General features: G+C 37.3%; 1 protein-coding gene across 2 annotated transcripts in view; it reads left to right on the top strand.

Annotated features, from left to right (window-relative positions):
* The window catches only part of nup188 (nucleoporin 188), a 100,040-nt gene that overhangs the window by 25,605 nt on the left and 48,912 nt on the right, over positions 1 to 25,523 (top strand). For both annotated transcript variants that reach the window (XM_060841481.1, XM_060841480.1), the window contains exons 10-23: positions 1,275 to 1,389; positions 3,603 to 3,803; positions 5,313 to 5,402; positions 6,943 to 7,008; positions 8,033 to 8,152; positions 8,411 to 8,537; positions 9,475 to 9,630; positions 10,963 to 11,089; positions 11,434 to 11,521; positions 12,746 to 12,822; positions 17,184 to 17,298; positions 18,846 to 18,966; positions 23,930 to 23,996; positions 24,104 to 24,232. In XM_060841481.1, the coding sequence (XP_060697464.1) occupies positions 1,275 to 1,389; positions 3,603 to 3,803; positions 5,313 to 5,402; positions 6,943 to 7,008; positions 8,033 to 8,152; positions 8,411 to 8,537; positions 9,475 to 9,630; positions 10,963 to 11,089; positions 11,434 to 11,521; positions 12,746 to 12,822; positions 17,184 to 17,298; positions 18,846 to 18,966; positions 23,930 to 23,996; positions 24,104 to 24,232 (1,599 nt within the window). The remainder of the gene's footprint in view (positions 1 to 1,274; positions 1,390 to 3,602; positions 3,804 to 5,312; positions 5,403 to 6,942; positions 7,009 to 8,032; positions 8,153 to 8,410; positions 8,538 to 9,474; positions 9,631 to 10,962; positions 11,090 to 11,433; positions 11,522 to 12,745; positions 12,823 to 17,183; positions 17,299 to 18,845; positions 18,967 to 23,929; positions 23,997 to 24,103; positions 24,233 to 25,523) is intronic.

Here is a 25,523-nt window from a genome sequence, read left to right as displayed (position 1 = left end):
TGATTCAGAGAAATCAGTGAGTGAGTGACAGTCCAATTATAAATTAACCCATGCAACGATTCTTCCTGCTATTGAAAGGGCCATTCCATTGATTGTCACAAATGTAAGTTCTTCCATTCCATATATTGTTATCGAGGAATCTTTATAATGTTGGGAACTAGCATCCTGTTTTCAGATTAGACAAGAGAAACTGGTGAGTCTCCTAACTGAGTCTTTCCATATTTAAATGCTTTAACTGGGATACTATCTGCTGCCAGTACCTTTCCGCATGAAGTTATGACCTTTGTCACTTGTGCATCAGAAGGATGGAGGCCAAGCTTTTCCTTGCTGTGGAGATGGTTCTGGTATCATTGTATGTTGTGGATCGTAGGTTCATGTTTAAGTCCTCTGCCCACAAAGAGAGTCTTGTGCCTCTTTCTTCCCCTTTTGACCTGCAGAATGTGTTTTGCAAGATTATATTTGACATTCATGGCCTGTGATTTCTTGTCACATATGTAAGATATGTGAGCATTTGTGCACTTTTTTAGTTTGTCTTGGTCATTTCTTTCTAATCCGTCTTGGTGCTTCTGTTTAATATCTCATGCTGTGCTGTAAGGACCATTTTTAATTTTTTTCCAGTTGCAATCGTGTCCTCTGGCATATCAGCAATTTCTGTGGTCATTTTGTGTTCCAGTTCTTGTACCTTTAATTGTTCTTAAAAACATGGCCAAACTTCGTTTTGTAGCTTGATGTTGCAGATATTATGCGTGGAAGGCCACGATTTATAGGGTGCAAAGGTTAATTGGAGTAGCTCTTACGACAAATACTTGAGAAATCTTTGGTGATTAACAAATTATATTGCCCAGCTTGATTTCTGATGAGTTGGTTGCAAACATACTACATCTCCAGGGTTCCTCATTTAGCATTGTGGCCTCTGTCCTCACCAACTACTTGTACTGGCTCAAATTTTGATGCAAGCAATCGTCTATTTAAACAGTATCCAGTTTACATGCAGAGTTGGGTGCTTTGTGTTTATGTTGCTGCACTTGAACTAATTTTTGATGTCTTCAGAAGTAGGAGGAAAGTTAAGCAGAAAAAACCTTCAACTTTTAAAAGATTACACAATGTACGTTTTGAATATTTGTTACATTTTCTGTGGAAATTTTAATGAGGGAATTTGAAAAGTTTAAATTTTACAAGGATAGTTTCTGTCTAATACAATGTATCATTTCTTGTCATGTAGATGCTTTATCCATTCTTCCATGATATTCAAGCATACATGCTTTTCTCTTCAGGTATTTCAGCGCATTGATCCTGGTGGAAGGAATGGATATAGATTTCCTACATAAATGCGCTCTCGAGGAGCGAGTAGAACAGCATCAGTTTGCTAATGCTCGGGAAATTTGCCAGGTAACTTTTTCTTCCTTTCTGATTGATTGAAATATTACATGTTAAGTATAGGGTAATGGAGGAGAATAGAAAAGAACAGCAAAATTCTGTTGTCAGCATGGCTAATTTAATTTAATTCAGCGGCTCATTGTATTGCTTGTAGACTACAGTCCAATATTTTGAAACAGTGATACGTGGAGTCTGTGATTAATGTCGTCTGTTTTGCTTTAGTATTGTAAGATTATTAGGACCTAGAGTCTCATTGAGCATGGCAAGATTTATTTTTACTCCATTCACTGTAGTACATGACCTGAATCCCTCCCCCTCCTGGTATTGAGGCCCTTCTCTTTCCAGCCTCCAACATGCAGTCTCTCTCTGTAGTTTTTTGGTCTGTACCTCCTGACTGACAAAGTGCTAGTTGTGTACATGTATATTATGTCGCGCTCTCTACACATATGTAGGCAAACACAAACACGAGCACACAGTTGGAGCCACATGGTTTTGTATCCCAAACTGCTGGAACAATATGGGAATTGGTGAACTCCCAATGAAACAGAATTGGCATCACCTTTTGTCCTGAAACACAGACTAAGTCCCTCAGCTACACATGGCTTTGATCTGCCGTAGGAACATCTGATCCCAGCCAGAGAGAGAAAATGTTGCAGAGTCCAACCTCAACTGTTACCCTGTTGGCCTGGAGATGTAGGGAAGAAAGCCAAGGTCCTGCTGATAGTTAAGAGGAGCAGCCCCCACCAAACAGGGGCCTGAGCAGACCCTGAAAGTGTTGGCAGCCAACAAAAAGGGGACACAGATCCCTGCCAGAATTGACAAAGACCTCAGTAGGTGGCCCGAAACTCAGTGAGCAACTATCTCCCAGCTTAGAATCAGACAACAGTGCCTTGAATTCATTTTTGGAGGATCCACTGCAGGCATTTGTGTAAAAAGAATGTATGTTTCTTCTATGTTCAATTTATTTCATTTACCAATTTGAGTTACTGTAGTTCAACCTAAAGGGTGTGAATGTAATGTTTGTGTTTTTCTTTTTGCCAAAGTCCAGTACTAATAGCGATTCCAAAAGGAATCAGTGCATCACTTAATGTTGCAATTTTCAGGAATGCAACCTGAATTTTGTGAGGACTTTTCTGTATTTGTCAACTTTGACTTGCATTCAGGTGATTGTTCAATGAAAGTCAGTTTCTCTATTTGAAGTGTTAGATGCTGATGTTGTGCAAAGTCAGAAGTCGCATGACACCAGGTTATAGTTCAACAGGTTTTCTTGAAATCACAAGCTTTTGGAGTACTGCTCCTTTGTCAGGTGAGAGTTCTTAAAGCTTGTGATTTCAAATAGACCTGTTGGATTATAACCTGATGTTTTTGTCACTTCTAACTTTGTTCACCTCAGTCCAACACTGGCACCTCCACATCATTATTTTTTGCGAGAGTAATCTTCCTGACATGGTATGAGTTTGCCTTAATGGAATATTTGGGTATTTTAAAAAACCATTTACAGTAGTTTAAACTCTAAATTGTGAAGGTATCAATTGGATTTTCCAATGCTTTTCTCTAAAGCTGACCAAAATGTAGAAGAAATCTTTTTTTAAATATTTAGGTTTAAAAATAGGATTGCTGACTGACCATTTTGGTTGCAAATGGTTTGTAGGAAATCCTCCTAAATCAGAGTTGAACATTTTGTCAGATTTACACAATCCATCTATTCATTTGTTCCAAAAGCATTTTTTGTTTCATTTTTTTTTTCTTTCTATGCTAGTAATATGATGGATACTATATTAAGTCGTCATACAATTTGAAACCAGGCCTTTCAGTCTAACAAGTCTACACTGACCATGTTCCCAAACTAAACTAGTTCCACTTGCCTGTGTCTGTCCCTCAAACCTTTCCTACTTATGTATTAATCCAAATGTGTTTTAAATTTTGTAACTGTACCTGCATCCACCACTTTATGGTAGAGGAATAGCTTTTTTAGAAGATGTGAAGAGCCTACTGTATCAATGTCCTATATTTTGCAAGAGTTGAAAATTGCTTTTCAGTGGATTGATTTTCATTCCTCTATCATTGACCTGATCTATATGTTGTAAATTATCTGATATCACGTGACAAAATCAGTGTTTAGCTGTTGTTTTCAGTTCTGTGATACCCATGCCATACAGTGATAATACTCTTATTCAAAATAAGAGTCTTACAAATTTTTTGTGCAATTTATTTCTTCCTTAAAGGAGATGGACAAGTTGCTGCTGACATTAGGGGACATACCACATCATGCACAGGTGCTGCTGTCTTGGGCTTTGTTGCGCCATACGCTGAACCTGGATGAATCAACTCCTGTGATCAGGCGCTTGGGAAGCACTGCTATTCAGCAGAACGTGTTCCAGTTAATGACACAGATGCTTAAGGCACTTGGCAGCGGGGGAAACAATGTGAGTACAGTAGAATGGGAAAGTAATCTAATACAATGTTTAATGAAGCTTGTGTGACCACTATTTAAAATTGAGGCTATGGTTAGTTTACCAAATTATGTTCCAGAGTTGGTGGATTCATTTACCACCTGCCCTTATCCTATTCAACTAAAGAATTGTCATTTTTGCATCATTCCCGTTTCAGCCATGTCAGCTGAAAATGGGGTATACCCAATTGAAAATAAGATTGCAGTCCCAATCTGTAGAGACGATGGTGAATTAGAAAAACGAATGACCGGTAGTCACCTGTGGGGCCCAGTAGTCAGGTGAAAGAAGTTAAGGACACAAGAAGATAAGAATTGGAGAACTATGAATAATACAAGTGTTTTTCTGAATGTGGGTCAAAAAACATTTTGGAAAAGCAAATCAGAGCAGGACTTATACACTTAATGGTAAGGTCCTAGGGTGTGTTGCTGAACAAAGACCTTGGAGTGCAGGTTCATAGCTCCTTGAAAGTAGAGTTGCAGATAGCTTGGATAGTGAAGAAGGCGTTTGGTGTGCTTTCTTTTATTGGTCAGACTATTGAATATAGGCGTTGGGAGGTTATGTTGCAGCTGTACAGGACATTGGTTAGACCACTTTTGGAATATTGTGCGCAATTCTGGTCTTCCTTTTGGAAGGGTGTTGTGAAACATGAAAGAGTTCAGAAAAGACTTAGAAGTATGTTGCTAGGTTTGGAGGATTTGAGCTCAAGGCAGAGGCTGAATAGGCTGGGGCTATTTTGCCTGGAGTGTTGGAGGCTGAGGGGTGACCTTATAGAGGTTTATAAAATCACGAGGGACATGGATAGGATAAATATGGGGTGGGGGGAGTGCAGAACCAGAGGGCATAGGTTTAAGGTGAGAGAAAATATATAAGGGACCTCAGGGGCATCTTTTTCAGGCAGAAGGTGGGTGTGTACGGAATGAGCTGCGAGAGGAAGTGGCGAAGGCTGGTACTATTGCAGCATTTAAAAGGCATCTGGATGGGTATATGAATAAGAACGGTTGAGGGGGATATGGGCCAAGTGCTGGCAAATGGGACTAGAATGGGTTGGGATATCTGATCGACGTGGATGAGTTGGACCGAAGGTTTTGTTTTTGTGCTGTACATCTCTTTGACTCTAAGTAGGGATGATGCAATGAGAGAGAACTGTTGGGAAATGGACATTTTATTGTTTCTAAAGATAACCATGTTCTATGTTAAATAAATACGGTCATTTGAAAAATATAGTTAACCAAGTACGATGCTGCAGATTGTATTTTGTTGGGTAAAGATGCTTGCTATCGAGCAGGAGACACATTTAGTGCATTATCTCAATTTTTGTTAAAATAGATATTCATTAAATTTTAAAAACCAAATGCCACTAATGAAACTGCCATTATTTTCATTATCTTTTATTCTACTTTTAACTTGCTGGATTGTAGGCTTTTTATGTCTAGCTCTGTTTTCATGCTTTAAAGATGCAGTGAGAAAACTTGTGTTTTTCAGTGTACAGCCAGTACTGCTCGGATGTGTATCTATGGACTGCTGTCATTTGTCTTAACGTCGTTTGAAGAAGAAACTTTGGGAAATCAGCAGGTAGAAAATATGACATTTGAGTTGACTATTAGGATATATCTGTAAAAGTTGCCTGGTGGAAAACTATCCATAAAAATATTGCCAGGAATGTGAAATTAATGTTAGTATAAAATAAAGATGGAGTGTACATCTTTAAATTTAGTGAAAGCAAAATACCACAGATGCTGGAAATCTGAAGCAAACAAGATGATACTGGAGAAACTCAGCAGGTCTAGCAGCATCTGTGGAGAATGGAAAAGAGTTAATGTTTCATGTCCTGTATGATTTCTGTTCAGAAAAAGTCACGTGGGACTCCAGTGTTGTTTCTCTCTTCACAGATGCTGTCAGACCTGTTGGGTTTCTCCAACGTTGTGTTTGTTACTTCACATGTGAAACTGCATTACACCTAGCCCAATTATCTCCTGCAAACCAACTCTGCTTTATCTGAATGTGACAATTCAACTTCACTTCTTGAATAGATCATTTAAGGCTGGGAATTCTGTTCTGTGTAACTTTGCTCCTGACAGTGCAAATTACAAGGCACAGGCTAGAAATGGACCAAGCTCAACTTACCTGGGCAAGTGCAGCTCCACACATTCAAATAAAGCAATCTGAATGATTGCTACTCACCCACATTCATACCCTTCACCACTTGCATACAGTGGTAGCAGTTTGTACCATTTAAATGATGCACTGAAATAACTCACCAAGGTTCTTTCAACAGCACCTTTTAAACCTATAAACCTCTACCACCTAGAGGAGTAAAAGCAGCATATACATGATCACTCTACTAATTCTCTTTCAAGTCACTCTCTATCCTGACTTGGAACAATATTGCTCTTCTTTCTCTGTCACTGGGTCACATTGTTTGAACTGCTTTCCTATAGCATTGTTGGTGTGCCTATTCCAGATGGACTATAATGGTTCAAGCAGGTGGTTCATTGCTACCACCTTGAAGACAATTAATGTGCAATCATTCCTAATCTCCTTCACAACAAGTTCCATGAATAAAATAAAAAGAAAGAAAATTGATTAACCCTGTTAAATGTTGAACTTCATGGTATGCAAATATATTTTCTATTACTTGTAGGTTTGTTTCATAATTAAGGAACAGTTTTCCTATAAATTAGAATGTTGTTTAAAGTTTCTAACAAGTTCACTAATAATTTTATTATTTGCGCAAGCAAAGGGATTTCTACTATGCTTACAAAGTTTAGCTCAAATTTCTTTTAAGATTCTGTCAGCAGATGATTTAAAGAATCTTTTTAAACTAACAATGTGATTCTGTCCAGCATTGTTGTTCATTAATGGCAAAACTACTTTGAACATTTATATCTTAATGAAAGGAAAACTATTCATTTTCAAAACTGCAGTTGTTTTGGATGATTTGTTCCTGGCTGCTGGTTTTTGGGGCATGATTGGGAATTGGTGCAATTTTCCACAGAGTTTATATGAATTCATGGTATTTGTGTTTTGATTTCACCTTTATTAGATTTTGGTGCAGAACTATTCTTTATTTTCAGAAGTACACTGATTTTATCCTGTTTTACTTCTCTTCCAGCACTTGATTGATGTTGCCTGTGAGGTCTTCACTGCCCCAAATCTGGCAGAACTTTTTTGGGATACTGTAAGTACATCAAATTGCATTTATCTAAAGATCGGAAAGATGATACTGAGCCCCCACAGGAGAATCAAAAAACCTTATTCCAGATATCAAATTCCTGCCAGCTGAAAGTGCTATAATGGCCAGCTTGAAAATAACATACCAAATTGAAATTATAAATTTCACAAATGTCGAAACAATTTTTGTTTTCTCTGTCCATCCCCTGGGAAATGTAAATGATTATTGCTGACTTATTAATGAAGAGCTTTTCTCTTAACACCATTGTGGAAAAGATGTGTGTTGTTCTGCCATGTCAGATGCATCTTCTACAGTCTTTTGTAGGGTCTTTACTTAACCTGTTTCAATTATTTAGCTGGATGACACAATAGTGATGCATAACTGAGAATGCACAGTTCTCATAAGGATTCTAAAAAGTTTGAGAGTTGTTTTAATTTCTGAAAAATTGTTTAGATGCCATCGGTTTAATATTATGTTTTGTGCTTTGTTTTGGTATAATTGAATATTTTGCAGTAACTGCATTTTTATTGTTTTACCTGACATGGGTGGTCCAGAAAAGCTTTTACTGATAATAAAGCATTAATTACTAGAGATCGTCACCACAATCAATCTAGTTCTCCATAATGAAATTTATCATGCCGCTACCTGGCTTACATATAAGCATAAATAAGTTCCTTTTTTTTGCCAAGTTCATGTGTTCATTCTTTTCCTGTGGTCCTCAGGGGTGGGGTGAGGGGTGGTTCTGACTGTTAAAACAATTAAGTGTATATTGGGCATCCTCATATCTTTTCAAAATAAAACTTGAGTAAAGAGTTTGTTAATCTTGTTGCACCCAATTTCCTTACCTTTGGACATAAGGTTGTATAGCGTTACATACATGCTATGAGTATAAATATAAACAATGGAAAAAGCTCAGGATTTTTAATTGTTTCATTTAACAAAATTAAAATTGTGTTAAGTTTTACTTGCATAACATTGTGTGAACTCTGATTCCTTTTTGCACCTGTTTCCTTTTTGTTTTGATGTCAAGGAGCCAACAGCAGGTATTGCTATTTTATTGGACAACAATTGTGGAATGTTCCCGCAGTCTATGGCACCATTGTTACAACTGCTATCTGCACTGATATCCGATAAATCCACTGCTAAAAAGGTATGTGTAAGCTTACTGATCAGTTTTCAAAAAGGGATTCCAAGAAACACATTACTTCAAATTTATACTTTCTATTTAAAATGAGCCTTGTATAAATAGATTTTCATAATGTTACTGTATTTGGGAATTACACAATATTATTGACTGCAGTATAACGGCAAGAAGCAAAAGTCTTGGTCACATTATAATAGATGATAAAATTCTTTTTCTTTTTGCTGGGTTTGTGTCCAGTTGGTGATATTTTACTTTGTTTTGAAGGTTTACAGTTTTTTGGATAAAATGACATGTTACACAGAGCCATATAAGCATAAACCACATGATGTACTTTCCCACGAGGATGGAACCAGGTGGAGGAGGCAAATGCCAAAGCTGCTTTATCCGCTTGGTAAAGTGTTTTGTACTTAGTTCAAATCTTGTAATTTTATTCCTAAAAATGGAAGTTACAACTTTTAAAAGATGTTTAGACAGGCACGTGAATAGGAAGGGGATATGGGCCAAATGCAGGCAAATGGGTCTAGTTTAATCAGCATGAATGAGCAGGAACAGAGGGGCACTTCTGCGCTGTATGATGAATTCTATGAGAAGGGTCATGGAACTGAGATCAAAGATTTGTTTAATGAAGGAGCAAGCTTGAAGAATTGAACATCTTACTTCAGTTATTAATGTTCTCATCATTTTTCAATGTTTGTGCCTGGATAATCGTTAGAATTGTGAATATAAACACACAACCACTTTTCGTGTATAATGGATCTCGTTTAGTACTGGAAGTGACATTCGTGAAATTAGTTTATGAATTCAGCTAAATAGCTTGATATAGCACCTTCAAGGAGGAGATAGAGGGAGTTGTAATAGACAGGAGATCACTTAGTTAGTGAATGATTTGTGATTTGGGAATGAAGCTGACGTAAGTATTTAAGAATGCTGAAGAAGCGTCTTTTTTTTCCTAAACTTAAGTTTTGGACTCTGCGAGGGGCCTGTTTCCCAGTGGGTAATAAATGATCATATAGTATTAGATGAACCTTGTTGAGCTCATAAATGAGTAATGGCATTACTATCCTTGATGTGCTGAGTACCTTATTTCACTAATGCACTGAGATATTGACCTTTCTGTACAATCTTTTTAAATATAGCAACAGTAATGGATCTAGAATATAAATTACAAGGAAAGAGTTGGTGAAACTTTGCTATCATTGAGCTGACATTATATATAAAATAGAATTGATGTATGTAGAAATATATTCTAAAAATGGTTGCAACTTTATAAACATTATTAAAAGAAGTAATTCCCACATATAATATGCATTTTTAAAATTTAATCATAGGATCTGGTCAGGCTAATATACGCATGCCGCAGGGTACATATGGACATGTAATACCTGCAGGCCAGGGTTTTCTGGTACGTTGGGATTTCTCGTATAGCTCCTGGACAGTGTTCACTTGTGAGATTGAGATGCTGTTACATGTGGTTTCAACAGCAGGTGAGTTTGATAGCAATTGTCACGTGTATAAAATATAACAACTTTAATTAATTTTGGAAGTAGTTAAATATTGGTGAACAATGTCCATATTCAAAAGGAATAGAAGTCACTTTATAAAATAAAATTGGAATTAATGGCCTGGATTTTGCAGTTAGTGCTAATGCAGAGGTGCTCACTACTGATCTAGAAGAAGGAGCTTTGCGCTAATGATCTCTGTGACATGGATTTCCTCTTTCTCCAATGTTAGTTTGAATTGGTGCCAAGTTAAGGGGATCTCCGGGTACCCAGTATCAGTGATTTCATCAAACAAGTAAACGGCCAATCACCTTGAGAGATCCTCTCAGACTACAAACCAGGAAGGAAAATCCAGTGATTGACTTCACTTCTAATTAACATTTATAAAGCAAGGTAAATGATTGGGTCATATTTGGATTAAAGTAGACGCTGAAACATGGAAAATATAGGAATATTTAATATTCCACAAATATAAAATTAAAATTTTTTTAAGACAAAAGAGGCTGTTCAGTAATTTTGAACTTAGTTTAGTGAACTAAAAGTTCAGTTACACTTGAATGTGTAACTTAAAGGGTTTTTAGAGCATGGCCAATAGTCTGAAAGGCAAGTACTTGTCAGTTTAGTGTATACTCGATTGTACACTAGGATCTTCCAACAGTGAGCCCTGCAGGAGAGCATATAATTATTGCCAGAAACTTCTAGATTTGTGTTTAACTGTCCGAGTGCACGTTCCAGAAGCTGCTGTTTGCAAAATCTGGGCCAAAATGGTTTTCAATTTCTGCCTGTTTATTACTAGTGTACAGACTTCCCTGAATTCATAGTTCTTGATGATTTTTTTTGTTTAAGCATTAAATGCTCATTTTCTAATGTTAATTGTGTAATTGAAATTATTGATTTCAAATTATTTAACACGGCAAATTCAAATTATTGGCAGTAGTATTCAAAGCAAATTTGAGGGTATTTTCAGATGAAAACTAAGGTTACACATGTCTTTATCAAATGTTTTAACAATTCTATATAACAATTGTCTTGATTTCCCAAATCTGGGCTGTTGAACTGACAAAGGCATTTGGAACTCACCTGATATCAATTCACTTTTTGCCATTTAAATTTAATAAATGCCTTGCATAACATATTTTCATGCAGGTGGTTTCATAAATTATCAGTAGCAAATTGTTAGTTCAACCTTTGGTATTATTTGACAACAGACATTTTGTTTCTGTAACATTACATTAATCCTTAAATGGTTAACTTATGATGGTTAACTATAAATGTATTGAGATAGGTTTTATGTATAGTTTTGTCTTATTGTACCAGATGTTCTTCTTCACTGCCGGAAGGTCAAACCGATTATTGATTTAGTACACAAAATCATCAGCACGGATTGGTCTATTACCGATTATCTGCTGCCAATCACTTCTCGTCTGTACATGTTAATCCAAAGGTAAAATATTTAAAAGATATTTTATGAAGCTAAGAGTAAAACATACAATATTTTAAAGGTTATATTTGTATGCATGTGTAGTGTTGTCTGTACGCGACCAGATTTTGGATAACTGGCATGACTGCTAAGTTGCTTCAGTATTGGTCTGTTTTTCATTTCAACTAAGAACTCATGAATCAAGTTTTCCATTTGGCAAAAGATATTAATATTTTCTAATTTAGCAACAGAGTTATTCATGCAGCACTCTCAAATAGTGTTAGATTGATTACTTGACAATCTTAAAGTTTAGGTTTGTAATGGAAAATGTGAATTGTTTTGTGCTAATAGTTTTATGCTTGTTGCAGGCTTAGTTCTGTGCTAAATCCTCCAACAGATGTGATTGCTTCTTGTGTAAATACCCTAACTGTTCTGGCCACTCGGATGCCAGCCAAGGTAAAATGCAATAGACACAATTGGACAAAACGTTGTGTTAATGTATGTATTTAAGGACAAATGGAAGCCACGGAATTTTTATTTTCTCCAATCTTTTTAGGTTTTCCCTTTGCTAATCAACTTCTTCTGGTTGAGAGAATGGGCAGGTTAACTGTTCCCAATCCTCTGCAGTTCCATTCTTAAGATAGCTGCTAAGAAGGGCATGGATTCAGTGGAGGTTGACTCGCTCTTTTTCTTTTTATCTTCTCCTGTTCTCATTGTGGGAAAGCTCTAAGCTTCTATTTGGCGACCTCTTCCCGATATCACAGGTGAGATTAGCAACTCGCCATGTGAAGAACTGTGCGTGTGACCTCATCTACGTTACAGTTTTAATTTTTTTGCATCATTTTGTCATTCCATGACCTGATTATTTCAGATGCGGACAGTGTCCATTCTGATCTGAAATCTGTGCCTTTTCACTTTGGCCACTGCTAATTAACAATAATCCCAGCTGCAGTTTGGCCACCAGTTTGATTTAAGGATACCCTTGTGCTATACTTTCATATGCGTTTTTAGTTAAACAAACTGTGAACATATAGACCAGAGATTTAACAGGCTAAATTTAATTAACTTTAGAGCTACAAAATATGCAAAAACTAATTTATGTGCAAAACACCTATAGTTTATTACATTTCATCTGAGCACTAACTTTTTTCTACAAGGTTCAGAGCATCGTATTAGGATAAAAGTGAACCATGTTGAAAGTTAAGTCAGATCAGCCTATTCATTGCACCAGTATATTATGTTGAGCTACCACCTTCAGAAAAGAAATTCCAATGAAAAATGAACCACACATTGAAAGCAGCTTTTTGAAAGTTTTGTCAGAATCCAGCAAGAGCAAAATCAGGAGATATAACTTGATTTCATCACTTAATTTTTGACTGAAAACAGATAAATTTTTAAAAGTAATGCCAAATAGCTGGATTTTTCACATAAGCGTAACTAGACCACACTTGAGTCAGATTTATACATTGGCAAAAACAGCAATTTACTTGAAGCATTAATCTGTAGGTGTTATGCTACTTACTAATAACTTAATTTAGATTTTAAGAAATATTGTTTTTAAATTCTATTGCTGTCTTAAAACATTTTTCTTTTTGAGTGCATTCTTTGGTTACATGAAGGCTTTTGTACTTTATTGTATACCTAACAAATGAACTGCATGAACTTCTGTTCTGTATTTAGGTTTGGGCAGATCTACAACATACAGGCTTCTTACCGTATTCTGTTACACAAGTCACTGGGATTGCTCAATCCCTCAGGTATTGATTATAAATTTTGTTACAAAGTAAAATGTAAAATCCAGATTGCTTGAGAGTAGTGATTGAATTAAATTTTATAACTTTTTCTACTTCATTGCCTCTTCAATTAATTTTTACAAAAAAAATTCAAATTTCTAGTTAAAACTGGAATTATGATACAGGATTTCATATTTTAACCCTTTGACCAGAATAATCAAATTAAAAGCACTATTGACTAAACAGTAATTCTGAAGGCAGCTTAAACTACAGACAAAAAATCCCACCTTTATACAACTGAAGAAACCATTTCATAGATAAAGTTCACACGGTCTCTTAAATAGATGTTTGATTTTTCCCGGACTGTCAAGTAATTTATTTTTTGTTTGATTCCTTATGACCTTTTCAAAGTGGAGGCCTGTGACCAGTGGTGTGCTTGCAGGATTTGTGCTAGGTCCATTGCTTTTCTTCATTTATGTAAATGACTTAGATGTAAACATAGGAGATATGGTTAGTAAATTTGCAGATGACACCAAAATAGATGGTGTAGTAGACAGGGAAGAAGGTTACCTCAAAGTACAACAGGATCTTGATCAGATGAGCCAATGGGCTGAGGAGTGGATGATGGAGTTTAATTTAGATAAATGTGAGATGCTGAATTTTGGAAAGGCAAATCAGGGCAGGACGTATAAGGTCCTAGGAAATGTTACTAAGCAAAGGGACGTTGAAATGCAGGTTCATAGTTCCTTGAAGATGGAGTCACAGGTAGATAGGATAGTGAAGAAGGCATTTGGTATGCTTGTCTTTATTGGTCAGTGCATCGAGTATAGGAGTTGGGAGGTCATGCTATGGCTGTACAGCATATTGATTAGGTTACTTTTGGAATATTGCATTCAATTCTGGTCTCCCTGCTACAGGAAAGAAGTTGAGAATTTTGTAAAGGTTCAGAAAGGATTTACAAGGATGTTGCCAGGGTTGGAGTGTTTGAGCTATTGGGAGAGGCTGAATAGGCTTGAGCTATTTTCCCTGGAGCATTGGAGGCTGAGGAGTGACCTCATAGAGATTTATAAAATCATGAGGGGCATGGATAAGTTCAATAGACAAGGTCTTTTCCCTGGAGTGGGGGAGTCCAAAAGGCATAGGTTTAGGGTGAGGGGGAAAGATTTAAAAGGGACCTCCAGAGAAAATATTTTTATGCATAGGGTGGTCATATATGGAATGAGTGTCTGGATGGGTATATGTTTAGGAAGAGTTGAAAGGGATATGGACCAAATGCTGACAAATGGGACTAGATTACTTTAGGATATGGAAAGTTTGACCAAAGGATCTGTTTCCAAACTGTACATCTGTATATCTCTCTGACTATGACCTCAACCTGGTAACTTAACCATAGAGCTGATCTTTTTGGCGAATATTTTCCTTGTAGCTTCTCTCTGTGAGTAAGATTAGATTAGATTCCCTGCAGTATACTTTAGATGAATTTTCCCATATTGTTCCAAGTGTTCATGAATTTGATCTTGTCAATAATAGTTAAGCTACCACTACACTCTTGCACAGTGATTAACAGAAACTTTTAGCCTCTTTAGTCATCCCGCCAGAATTGAGCCAGACAGATTTTGTGAAATTCAAGGCTATCTTTTAGGAGAGTTTTATTTTTAAACCAATGGATTCCTAACTCCTTTGAAAACCCATCTTCATGACAACTTGAATCCCGTGGGACTTGTATCCAGGTAGAAATACTGGTTAGCTATCTTTCAGAGTTGAATTGTCTTAGAACTAATTGGACAGTTTAATGCACAAATGTGACACTCAACATCTTCCTGGGAATATTGTTGTAAAGCAGAGGTTGACCCTCGCCTCTAAAACCAAAACACTGAGGCTTGCCTCGCTTTATCTGTTAAAGAGTGTGAAAAATATAATAACTTATCTCTCACCTCTCCCAATCTGTTATAAAGGAGTGGTTAAATGAAATTCTTTTACTCGCTCTATAATCGACAAGTAACATTATTTAACTAACTCCAACAGTAAACAAATTAACAGCACCACTACTGAACTGAATAATTCCCCTCTAACTCATTATTCCTGAAACAAAACCCTAGTGGTATGCAGTTTAAATAAATACAAGTCTCACTTATATAACAAAACAATAGAATTTAATGTCTCAAAATTACAGCTCGAATGAGTTTACTGGAACATCCCTCACCCTCCGCTCTGATCTTCCACCAGGAACATCTTTCTCTGTCTAATTCTTGTTAAAATTGTCGTAATGTCTTTTAGGTGGTGCTTAATTGGAGAGCTTAAAGCTTCTGTGAGAGCCAGATATTTAATCTTAAGCTTGCAGTTCGCTGTCACTGATTTCCCAAATGCCCTCACGTTTTATTCCCTTGCTGACCTCTTAATTTCTTTACAATTGGATTGGTTCTTAGTAGTCAAAATATAAGATTTAAACTTAATTGATTTTTAACATCAGAAGACTAAATTTAAAAAAAAAACTTGGTTAAAAATGCTACCAAGCTGTTCGATACAAAATGCTTCAGTTCAGATGCTGTCTGTGCACCTGCACTTTAAACTGCTGTTCAGATATCCATTATAAGTCTAAGCACCATCTTTTAAACGGTTTCCCCCATTTTACAACTTTACACACACTAACTTCGCAACAGTGTATGGAGACTGCCATTTTGAACACTGTAGACATAGATGATGCTGTCATTGTCATCACGTGTGAGCATCATATGTCACCTTTTTCAACAAAACAATCTGAGCCTTCCTTTAATCTTTAATGACTAACAGTTATATTACTCAGGCCTGTTGGCATGGCAAAATTCAGAAGACCACATAATTCCTTTTTGTTTTTGACTTAATTATTTGCAATGCAGAATTGTCCTCTCCGTACTTGCAGCTATAAAGTCTCTTATGACCAGTAATGTTATCTTTGCATTTCGATCTTGTATACTTTTAAATTGAAGTTTACTGTTGACTGGGGGATTTCTGTCATTAGTTCCAGTATTTAGAAAATATTTTAAAGTAACTTTAAAGCTCTCTTTATATATAATTTCCATACTAGATCAGTTGTTTGTTTCAAATTTAAGGTTGGTAACTTTTTATTAGCCAAAGCTATTAAATGTTGCCAGCAGACTCTGGGTGAGTTTTCCCAATTCATTCTGGTTCCAGACAAGATGACCTAAAATGTTAAATTCCTGGATGAAGAAGGATTAACTGACACCCTTTTCTTTAATTCACCCGAACTCATTAGTTGAAATAAGGTTAATTAAACAACAATCCCTTCCCTTTCTCCCACTCTGAGAACCAAATGGCCCTCTGTTTTATATTAAGACAATTTAACTAGGTGTTTATTAATTACTGCATGCAAAAAGAAATACTGTACTAATATACATATTAGAGATTAGGTGAACCCAAAGAGTTTCAAATAAAAGTTAACATGGATCAGTGTAAATTGTTTGTAAAGAGACATTGGGTTGCATTGGTACTGCTGCCTTTAGCAGTTGAACAGATGGTTTTTGAGATTCTTGGTTTTCTAGGCTGATGGAAGGTCCTGATTGCTTTGTTAAAACTGCGTTGCAACCCTCTTAGTGAAAGTCTTTGCCTGCTTCACAGGAATGACTAGGGAATAATTCTTTGACTGACATAGTAAGTAAATCCAGGCTGGTGCACGAGACCTTTCAATTCCATGGTTTACTTTAAAGAAATATTAGTGTACGTGAGTTGCAAGTTGCCTGGACAATGAACATATTTGTCTTTGATTAGTGCAGGCACAATTAGAATTGTGTAGAATTTTAAAGCACTATGAATAAATTATGCATTAAGGAAGAAACTTCAGAATTAAAGCTTACATGGAAACATCTTTGTTTTACTATAGTTGTCTTCTCAGAGCCATGCTATACTAGTCACAACCGTGCCCCCCCCCAAAAAAAAAAGTTTGAACAAATTTTGTTTACAGGCTATTGAAATCTGTTGGATTATTATGTGCAACTTAATTTCACTTTTATTTAAAATTTCTTGTCGTATGGATAATGGCTTTATGCTGGCTTTGAAGACTTACACCGAAGTTTGCACTGTCTTTTCTCTAATTTTTGTCTTGATTCTTAAATGCATAAATCCTTCCTTTCACCTGCCTATTCTAATGGGGTTTAAAATTCTTTCTGTTCCTTATTTGTTTTGCTTTTTACTATCCTGATGAGGGTAAGTGATAAATTTTATATTCAGGAGGACATAGCAAATGGAATTGGTTCTTATTAGCACATTGCCTGTTGACACTCTGGCTTTCTCCAAATAATTTCCAAGAAAGAATACTTTGCTGCATTGAATTTTGTTGTCATATTGATGGAGAAATTGGACATACAGCAATCAACATTTATTTCTTGAAGGGCTGAAGGAATGCAAGCTGGTAGTTATGGTAACCTACTGCTGAGCATTGAGAGACCGCAGGGCGAGTACAGTGTCACAATGGCCTTTCTCCGACTGGTTACAACACTTGTCAAGGTAAAGTTGCTTCTTAAATGCCTGTGTTTAAATTGCTTTGTTTTTTATCTTGGAAATTAAGTAATCTCTCTGAAACAACCTGTGTTGGAGATATCAAGATGACTTTTCATTAGTTCGTACATGGGAACATTTTCACTGTTATTCATGAAATATGGTATTAGTCTGTCTTATATTATTACTTTCAAAATTACTGTGATTTATTTCCAGGGTTTGTATTCCTTTCAATTTGAATCCAAGAATTCAATCTATAAAGTCGAGGGAGGGTGGAGAGAATTGAATACTTAAAATAGTGTTTTGTGCAAAATATACTTGTCCAATGGTTCAAATAACTTGATAGTTGTATGTAATGTGGCACAAGTTTCTGCTTTTAGTGAGGATTGTGTGTGATGTTAACAAAAACATCCAGTAATTGACAAGGCAGCTTGTGCATAGAACAATGTGTGAAGCATTTTGTAATGTTTTCTGTTGAGTTTGAATACTGTGCTCTGTTCGGTCAAATAACGGATATTTATTGGATTAGTGGATAGGTTGATTCTGTCGGTTCCTGTTAGGAAACTTTGGTCAGAAGTACAATATTTTTATCACTAATGTTAATAGGTGAAGTGCACCTAAGTGTGGTATCAATTATTATTGACTGCATTGAGTAGTCCATATATAAAGGCTAAATGGTCCAAAACTGAAACACTGCCTGCTGCCTGTTTGGAAATTGATAAATTGTAAGCAGTAATGGTATTTGCCTGAATCAGTTATCTAAGATTGCCATTGCAGCTTTCTGAATTTAGTTTGATCCTCAATTCTACAGCTAGATTTTCAGCTGAGTACATGCAGTTCTGTTGCTGTGTTCAGACATGACCTGTCTGCACTTGAGTGGAAATTTCATGAAACAAGATACAAATGTAGTGTCAGAATACAATTTGAAAATTATTGGTGAGAAACTCAGTGTTTCTACTTGGATCTCTTGAATTAATCTCGTGTAATCCTTCTCACGGTAAACTGAAGTAATCATTGACATGAGCCAAGCGTTTTTTGAGTTTACGAGATTGGGACTATATGGTGATATCCCCAGTCGTTCTCCCAGTTGTATCAATACTGCAATTGATACAAAGTTTGGTACTGCTGCTCAGCAACATGCTATTCCATATATCTGATTCATTCTACTAAAATATAGAAAATACCAGTATTATAGAAAGAGAATTTGGTGATGTGTGAACAAATTAAAATTAGAAATGCTTCATATGTTATGAAACAAACAGCAAAATTAATGTCACTGCTGGAACTGCTAGGGTAATATGCATTACGCTCCATTCGTCTTAACTAAATTATGGGTAGTATGTATTTAATATCAAGGTTTTTAAAAATAAGAGACGCTGTTTTGGGAAAATGTCAGTAAAATCATGGGATACCATTCATAGAGTTAACCTTTTTCTTGGTTCTATGTTATTAGTATCTTGTTTTGTATTTGGCAGTACCGCAGATTAGTGGTATACTAAATTCAATTTAATATGTGCTTTTCACACATGCCATTTTGTTTTTGTGCATTCCAACAGGGGCAGCTGGGGAGTACTCAGAGTCGAGGTCTTCTACCTTGTGTGGTCTTTGTTTTAAAAGAATTACTGCCCACCTACCATAAATGGCGCTACAATGTCTATGGCGTACGGGAGGAAATTGGTAAGGATTTCTGCACAAATGATGTAAACATATTCTTCGATTAGTCGAGAGTATCATACAGCATGGAAGCAGACACCTAAGTCAAAGCCAATCATATTCCCACATTAAATTAATATCACCTGTCCACCTGTATTTAGCCAAATGTCTTTTAAGCGTTGTAACTGTACCTGTACCTGCATCCACTACAACTTCTGGCAGTTCATTCCACATACTAACCATTCTGCATTCTAAAAAATAAGTTGCTCTCATGTCCTTTCAAGTCTTTCTCTCTCCTTGAAAAATACCCCTTCGTTTTGAACTCTCCTGCTTTACATCTAGCCTTTACTGTTCCCCTTATCAGTGCCTTTATCATGTTTTTATAAACTTCAATAAGATCCCCACTCAATCTGCTATGCTCCAGCCTATTTTTATAACTCAAATCCTCCATTCCCAGCAACATGTTGATAAATCTTTCCTGGACCCCCTCCAATTTAATCATATTCTGCGTATAACCAGAGCTGGACAAAGTACTCCAGAAGAGGCCTCACCAATGTCCTGTACAACCTCAACATGATGTCCCAATTCCTAAACTTAAAGGCCTGAGCAATGAAGGCAAGCATGCTGCACACATTAATCATCCTGTGTTCCTGTGACACAAATATTGAAGAATTATGTACCTGTACACCTAGGTCTCTGTTTGACAATACTACCCAGGGCCCTTCATTAAATGTATAAGTCCTGTCCTCTTTGTTTCATCAAAATGCATGTCTTGCATTTATCCAAATTAAACTCCATCTGCCACACCTGAGCCCATTGACCCAATTGATCAAGATCTTTTTGCAATCTTAGATAATTTTCTTTACAGTCCACAACACAACCGATTTTGATGTCATGTGCAAACTTAGTAATCATACCTCCGTTCTCATTGAAATCATTTATCTAAATAACAAGCAAAAGTGGACCCAGGTGGTTACAGGCCTCCAGTCTAAAAGGTAACCCTCCACCACCACCCCTCTGTCTCTTATCATAAAGCCAATTTTGTATCAATTGATAAGCTGTCCTTGAATCCCATGTGATCTAACTTTACTAATTATTCTACCATGCAGACCCATGTCAAAGTCATATAAACCATCTACCTCTCTGCCCTCCTCAATCTTTTTGGTTACTTTCTCAAAACCTCAATCAACTTGAGACATGATTTTCTTTGTACAAAACCAGGCTGATTGTCCCTAACCATTCATTGTCTCTCCAAATGAGTGTAGATCCTATCTGTCGGAAACCCCTCCAAACACATAGCCACCACTGATGTCAGACTCATAGTAGGCTTCTCTTTACAGCCTTTCTCAATACATAGCATTAGCCCTGCTCCAGTCCTCTGGCAACTCACCTGTGGTTATGGATGATACAAATTAGGCTAAAAGATTTGTATAATACCTTCACGTGTTGCTCATATTTTCAATGCGCTTCACGTGTGGGTGATGGTGGTATAGTGGTGAGCATAGCTGCCTTCCAACCAGTTGACCCGGGTTCGATTCCCGGCCATCTCAGTGTTGTAAACAGTCTTTTATGGGCGGCATGGTGGCACAGTGGTTAGCACTGCTGCCTCAGCGCCAGAGACCCGGGTTCAATTCCCGCCTCAGGCGACTGACTGTGGAGTTTGCACATTCTCCGTGTCTACGTGGGTTTCCTCCGGGTGCTCCGGTTTCCTCCCACATGTCCAAAAATGTGCAGGTTAGGTGAACCCCTGCTAAATTGCCCGTAATATTAGGTGCAGGGGTAAATGTAGGGGAATGGGTCTGGGTGGGTTGCGCTTTGGCAGGTCGGTGTGGACTTGTTGGGACGAAGGGCCTGTTTCCACACTGTACATAATCTAATCTAATTCAATTGTGTAATTACTGTTTAAGTAAACAATTGCCATTTTGATACTCAACAAGCTTCATTTAACAGTACTGATTGTGTTTTGGATGGAGTCGGAATGTCAATCTGGGGGGGGGGGGGGGGATTTACTTCAAGTATTGACATGAATGCTTCAATGTTGTCTTGAGCCAGTGGAGCAGTCAGGCAAAGCCTTCTTTCTGTTTCTCTACTGGGTGCCTTTGACAACACATTTCAGGAACTTATTGCAGTGCCTTCTTACAATGTTGTCAAGTTAAAGCATACAATTTTTAACTTGTGTAAATGCTGCTGTTTGAGTTGAGCTTTTATGACCTTTGTAATTGATTATACTTTTAAATTATTTGTGTATGCATTAGTATCATGGCAGCAACAATGTTCAAACTGTACACATAGCAGGCATTATCTGATAAGTGAATTTTTTTTCAGGGAATAATCTCCCAAGTTTGTAAAACTCTTGAACTGGAAATGATTTATTAAGATACTTGCATAAATTCACAGCAAACAACTGTGCTGTAGTAGTATAATCTTAATGGTATGTAAGTTGTATTCAAAAACCATTTTAAAACCTTATTTCACAGTCATATGTTCTGATTTTTCATGTCAATAATTTTCAACTGCAGCATATTGTAGCCCTGTAATGAGGCTTGCTTGTAATTCTATGTTTTGGCTCCTATATGGAAAAAGGTATTATGAGAATTGCTTCTGTTGGTGAAGCTCTCAATTTTTCATTTCTTCAGGCAACAGTATGTTTAGAATATTTTTACTATCTGGGATTATACCACATTATCCAATTTAGCTAATTTAGTTGAGGCTAAATCTACAAATGGACTTGATGCCAACAATATGAAAACAATGGGCAATATTAGATTTGAGCACAGCTTATGCCAGTTCTGTGAATTTAAAAAAAAAATTGAGTCCCCTTTCAACCTTTTTGGCCAGGATCTTACCGTTAGTCCAAACGTTTGTGTTTCCAGGAGAGAAATATTCACCTACTAAGGGGAGAGATCCTGCTATATCTTCCAGCAATTGGGCAGCTAATTGGCTGCTGGCAGACTTTCTGCTGAACTTAGGACCCCAGACCAGAAAGTCCTAGCTGCTAACAGTCAGCTGGTTAGACTGGTACACTTGTGCCACTGCCAGCACAATATCCTCTGGGCCTTCAGGATAAATAAGTACCCACTGGAAAGATCAGTGCTGTTTGAGGTATCTTTTGGACATTGGCAAGTGGAAGAAAGAAGCAATGGCCAAGAGATGGCTCTCAGCCAAACCCTAGCCCTTGATCCAGTTGCTTGATACTGTGTAGGCCGGTGCACGTTGAAGGTGGTCTCCCACCAACTGCCAGCACGCCAATACCTGTTAATGAATCTAGTAGCTGGCTTTTTAAAAAAAAAACACAAAGAATGATGGATGCTAGAAATCTAAAACAAAAACATGAATTGCTGGAGGAATTTAGCACATCCAGCAGCATCTATGGAGAGAAAGCAGAGTTAACATTTTAGGAACCAAAAACAGAAATTGATGGAAAAGCTCAACAGGTCTGGCACCCTCTGTGGAGGGAAATCAGTTAATGTCTTGGGTCGAGTGATCCTTCCTCAGAACTGGTTTTTAACGTGGGTCCAGTTTAGAACATAGAACAGTACAGCACAGAACAGGCCCTTCAGCCCACGATGTTGTGCCGACCATTGATCCTCATGGACGCACCCTCAAATTTCTGTGACCATATCCATGTCCAGCAGTCTCTCAAATATCCCCAATGACCTTGCTTCCACAACTGCTGCTGGCTACACATTCCATGCTCTCTCAATTCTGCGTAATGAACCCATCTCTGACATCCCCTCTATACTTTCCTCCAACCAGCTTAAAACTATGACCCCTCGTGTTAGTCATTTCTGCCCTGGGAAATAGTCTCTGGCTATCGAACCTATCTATGCCTCTCATTACCTTGTATACCTCAATTAGGTCTCCTCTCCTCCTCCTTTTCTCCAATGAAAAAAGTCCGAGCTCAGTCAACCTCTCTTCATAAGATAAGCCTTCCAATCCAGGCAGCATCCTGGTAAACCTCCTCTGAACTCTCTCCAAAGCATCTCTGTCCTTGGGCCTCTACTCTTTGTAATTTTTATTAATGATTTGGGTGAGGGGATTGAAGGATGGGTCAGCAAGTTTGCAGACAACACAAAGGTTGGAGGTGTCGTTGACAGTATAGAGGGCTGTTGTAGGCTGCAGTGGGACATTGACAGGATGCAGAGATGGGCTGAGAGGTGGCAGATGGAGTTCAGCCTGGATAAATGTGAGGTGATGCATTTTGGAAGGTCGAATTTGAAAGCTGAGTACAGGATTAAGGATAGGATTCTTGGCAGTGTGGAGGAACAGCGGGATCTTGGTGTGCAGGTACATAGATCCCTTAAAATGGCCACCCAAGTGGACAGGGTTGTTAAGAAAGCATATGGTGTTTTGGCTTTCATTAATGGGGGATTAGTTTTTTCTTCAGTAAGGTGACCTTCTCTTACTCAATCTGAAGCTGAAGAAATTGCCCTTAAGGATGAGCCCTTAAGTGGTCATTAATTTTGGTCCACCACCATTCTTCTTTGAAATCATCTCACGCCTCTATGCCTGCCGCCTCTATGCCTACCACCTCTCTGCCTGGAAGTTTGCAGTGTTTAAATGAGTTCACTGAGACTTGTTAGTACTCCCCTTGTTCCCAGGCACTGTTCTTGTCCAAAATATACAGCATCGCATTGCTTTATATTGCAAGTGCAATAAGCTGATCGTTCAGAAATGTAAGAAAATTCTAGAATGTTTCTGTCTCTTGGAAATATATACTAATTGTTTATCCAAAGCAAGGAAATACAGATGGCACCACCAGTCTCCAATCTAGCATAGCAACTCTTTGCAGCTGCAAATCTCTGTGAACCTCCATATTTTTGTCATAGCTGGAGGCTGTTCTGTTGTAAACAAAGATGAAACAATATTATTTTCTTCCTATTTTTAAAGTTTATTATTTGAGGTGCGCAACATACATGTAAGTATAAGTCTGCGTGATGCAATTTTAATGTATTTGTAATTCCATGTTTTTCAATTGGAATCACAGGTTGCCTAATTTTTGAACTTATTTATACCATCCTGCATCTGAATCCAGCAGAGGAATCACAAGGCAGGTATGTTGTAAGGATACAATTTTTTTGTCAGTGTCTTTTGAGGTGGGCTGATGAGAAAGAAGCAGTTATATTACGTGAAGCTTAACTTTTTTCTTTCCTCCATTTAGTAACTCACTCAGTCTTCAGTCTTTGTGCACCCATTGTTTGGCAAACACAGAAGCAGGGCAGGCCATCATAAATATTATGGCTGTTGGTGTGGATACCATTGATGCAGTAATGGCTGTGCAGCCTAATAGGTAAGTTGTAATACAGAATTTGATTAGGCAAGGTGTAGTTTATATCAAACTACTATGCACTTTTGACAGATACAAAGCTCTGTTGATTGTAACTAGATAACTTCATGCTGCGTTTACAAAACTTTGTTAAAAAATAAACTTCATAGCTTGTATATGAAGGGTATTGTACCATTTAATTGGCATAAAAATATCATATGTTAAACTTAACCTGCTATAAGCAGATGATTATTTAAATTTCATTTTTTTGGATATATAAATGCATGGCATATGAAGTTGAATAAATAATTGTTAGCTATTCAAATTTGGTAGCCTCATGTACCATATATGGCATGAGCATCTCTGAAGCAGAGAAATATATTTTCTCTTTTTCCCTTAGCAGTGATTGCATCTTGGAAAAATGTTTAGTTATGCATTTGTCTTTTACAGTTGTTTTTGCTTCACTGAAGTTAGAATACTTTCGAGCTATATGAGAGACTTTTTGTATTATGAAGTGATACTCACTGGTACCTTTGAAACTACCCAAACTTACTTCACATGAATCTTATTTTGACCAAGGAGAGAAATGTAGCATTACAGCCATTGCTGTGTCTTTGATAACTAGGGTAGAGCGCATGAGATCAAAACGTTACAAATGTAAAAGGCAGGACTTTGGTACTAGAGTGTTAGGAGAGTTTGTTTTTTAGTGGGAAAGCTGTACTTGATGTGCTTCATCTAAATGGTAGATATAGAGGATTTAAGTTGGGCAAGGGAAAGATCTTTTTAAGAGGAACCTTTTTAAGATTATAAATGCCTTAGGTTTTCTCAAAGGTATTTGTCGTGAATAACTTCCATTTGATGAGAGCATTGACAGCCATGAGACATCTCAAAACACTTGAAAGCCGTAATACTCTTTTGAATGTAGTAATTTGTGATGATGCTGCTTCTTTAACAAGGTGATATTCTCCTTGGCTTTTTTTCAGGAGGTTGTAAAAGACAGATTCTGGAAAGTCAGGTTTGGATGGGTTTTAGGGCCAATTTAATTATAGCTAACATACTACCTCATGAAAAAGACTTCCAAATTTTTAGGAAAAAAAACACTTGTACAATGAAAGAGGACTGGCCACTTCTGCCAGCTCAGCTTTCCTCTGGTTTGGTTTTGGCACAGTAGTGTTTGAAGCTGCTGGCCCCAACAAAGCAGGTCCATGCTGGTCCCCTCTCTCACTGACATTTCTCCTGTAAGACCCTGTGTTTGATTTTACCTTTGTGCCAAAGGGTGTTCTTGGGAGTTGGTGTAAGTATTGGAAATAGCATC

The sequence above is a fragment of the Hemiscyllium ocellatum genome, chromosome 21 (genome assembly GCF_020745735.1).
Source record: "Hemiscyllium ocellatum isolate sHemOce1 chromosome 21, sHemOce1.pat.X.cur, whole genome shotgun sequence".
Taxonomy (NCBI): Eukaryota; Metazoa; Chordata; class Chondrichthyes; order Orectolobiformes; family Hemiscylliidae; genus Hemiscyllium; species Hemiscyllium ocellatum.
The sequence above is the reverse complement of the archived record's forward strand: the minus strand, read 5'-3'. Positions and strand labels throughout refer to the sequence as shown.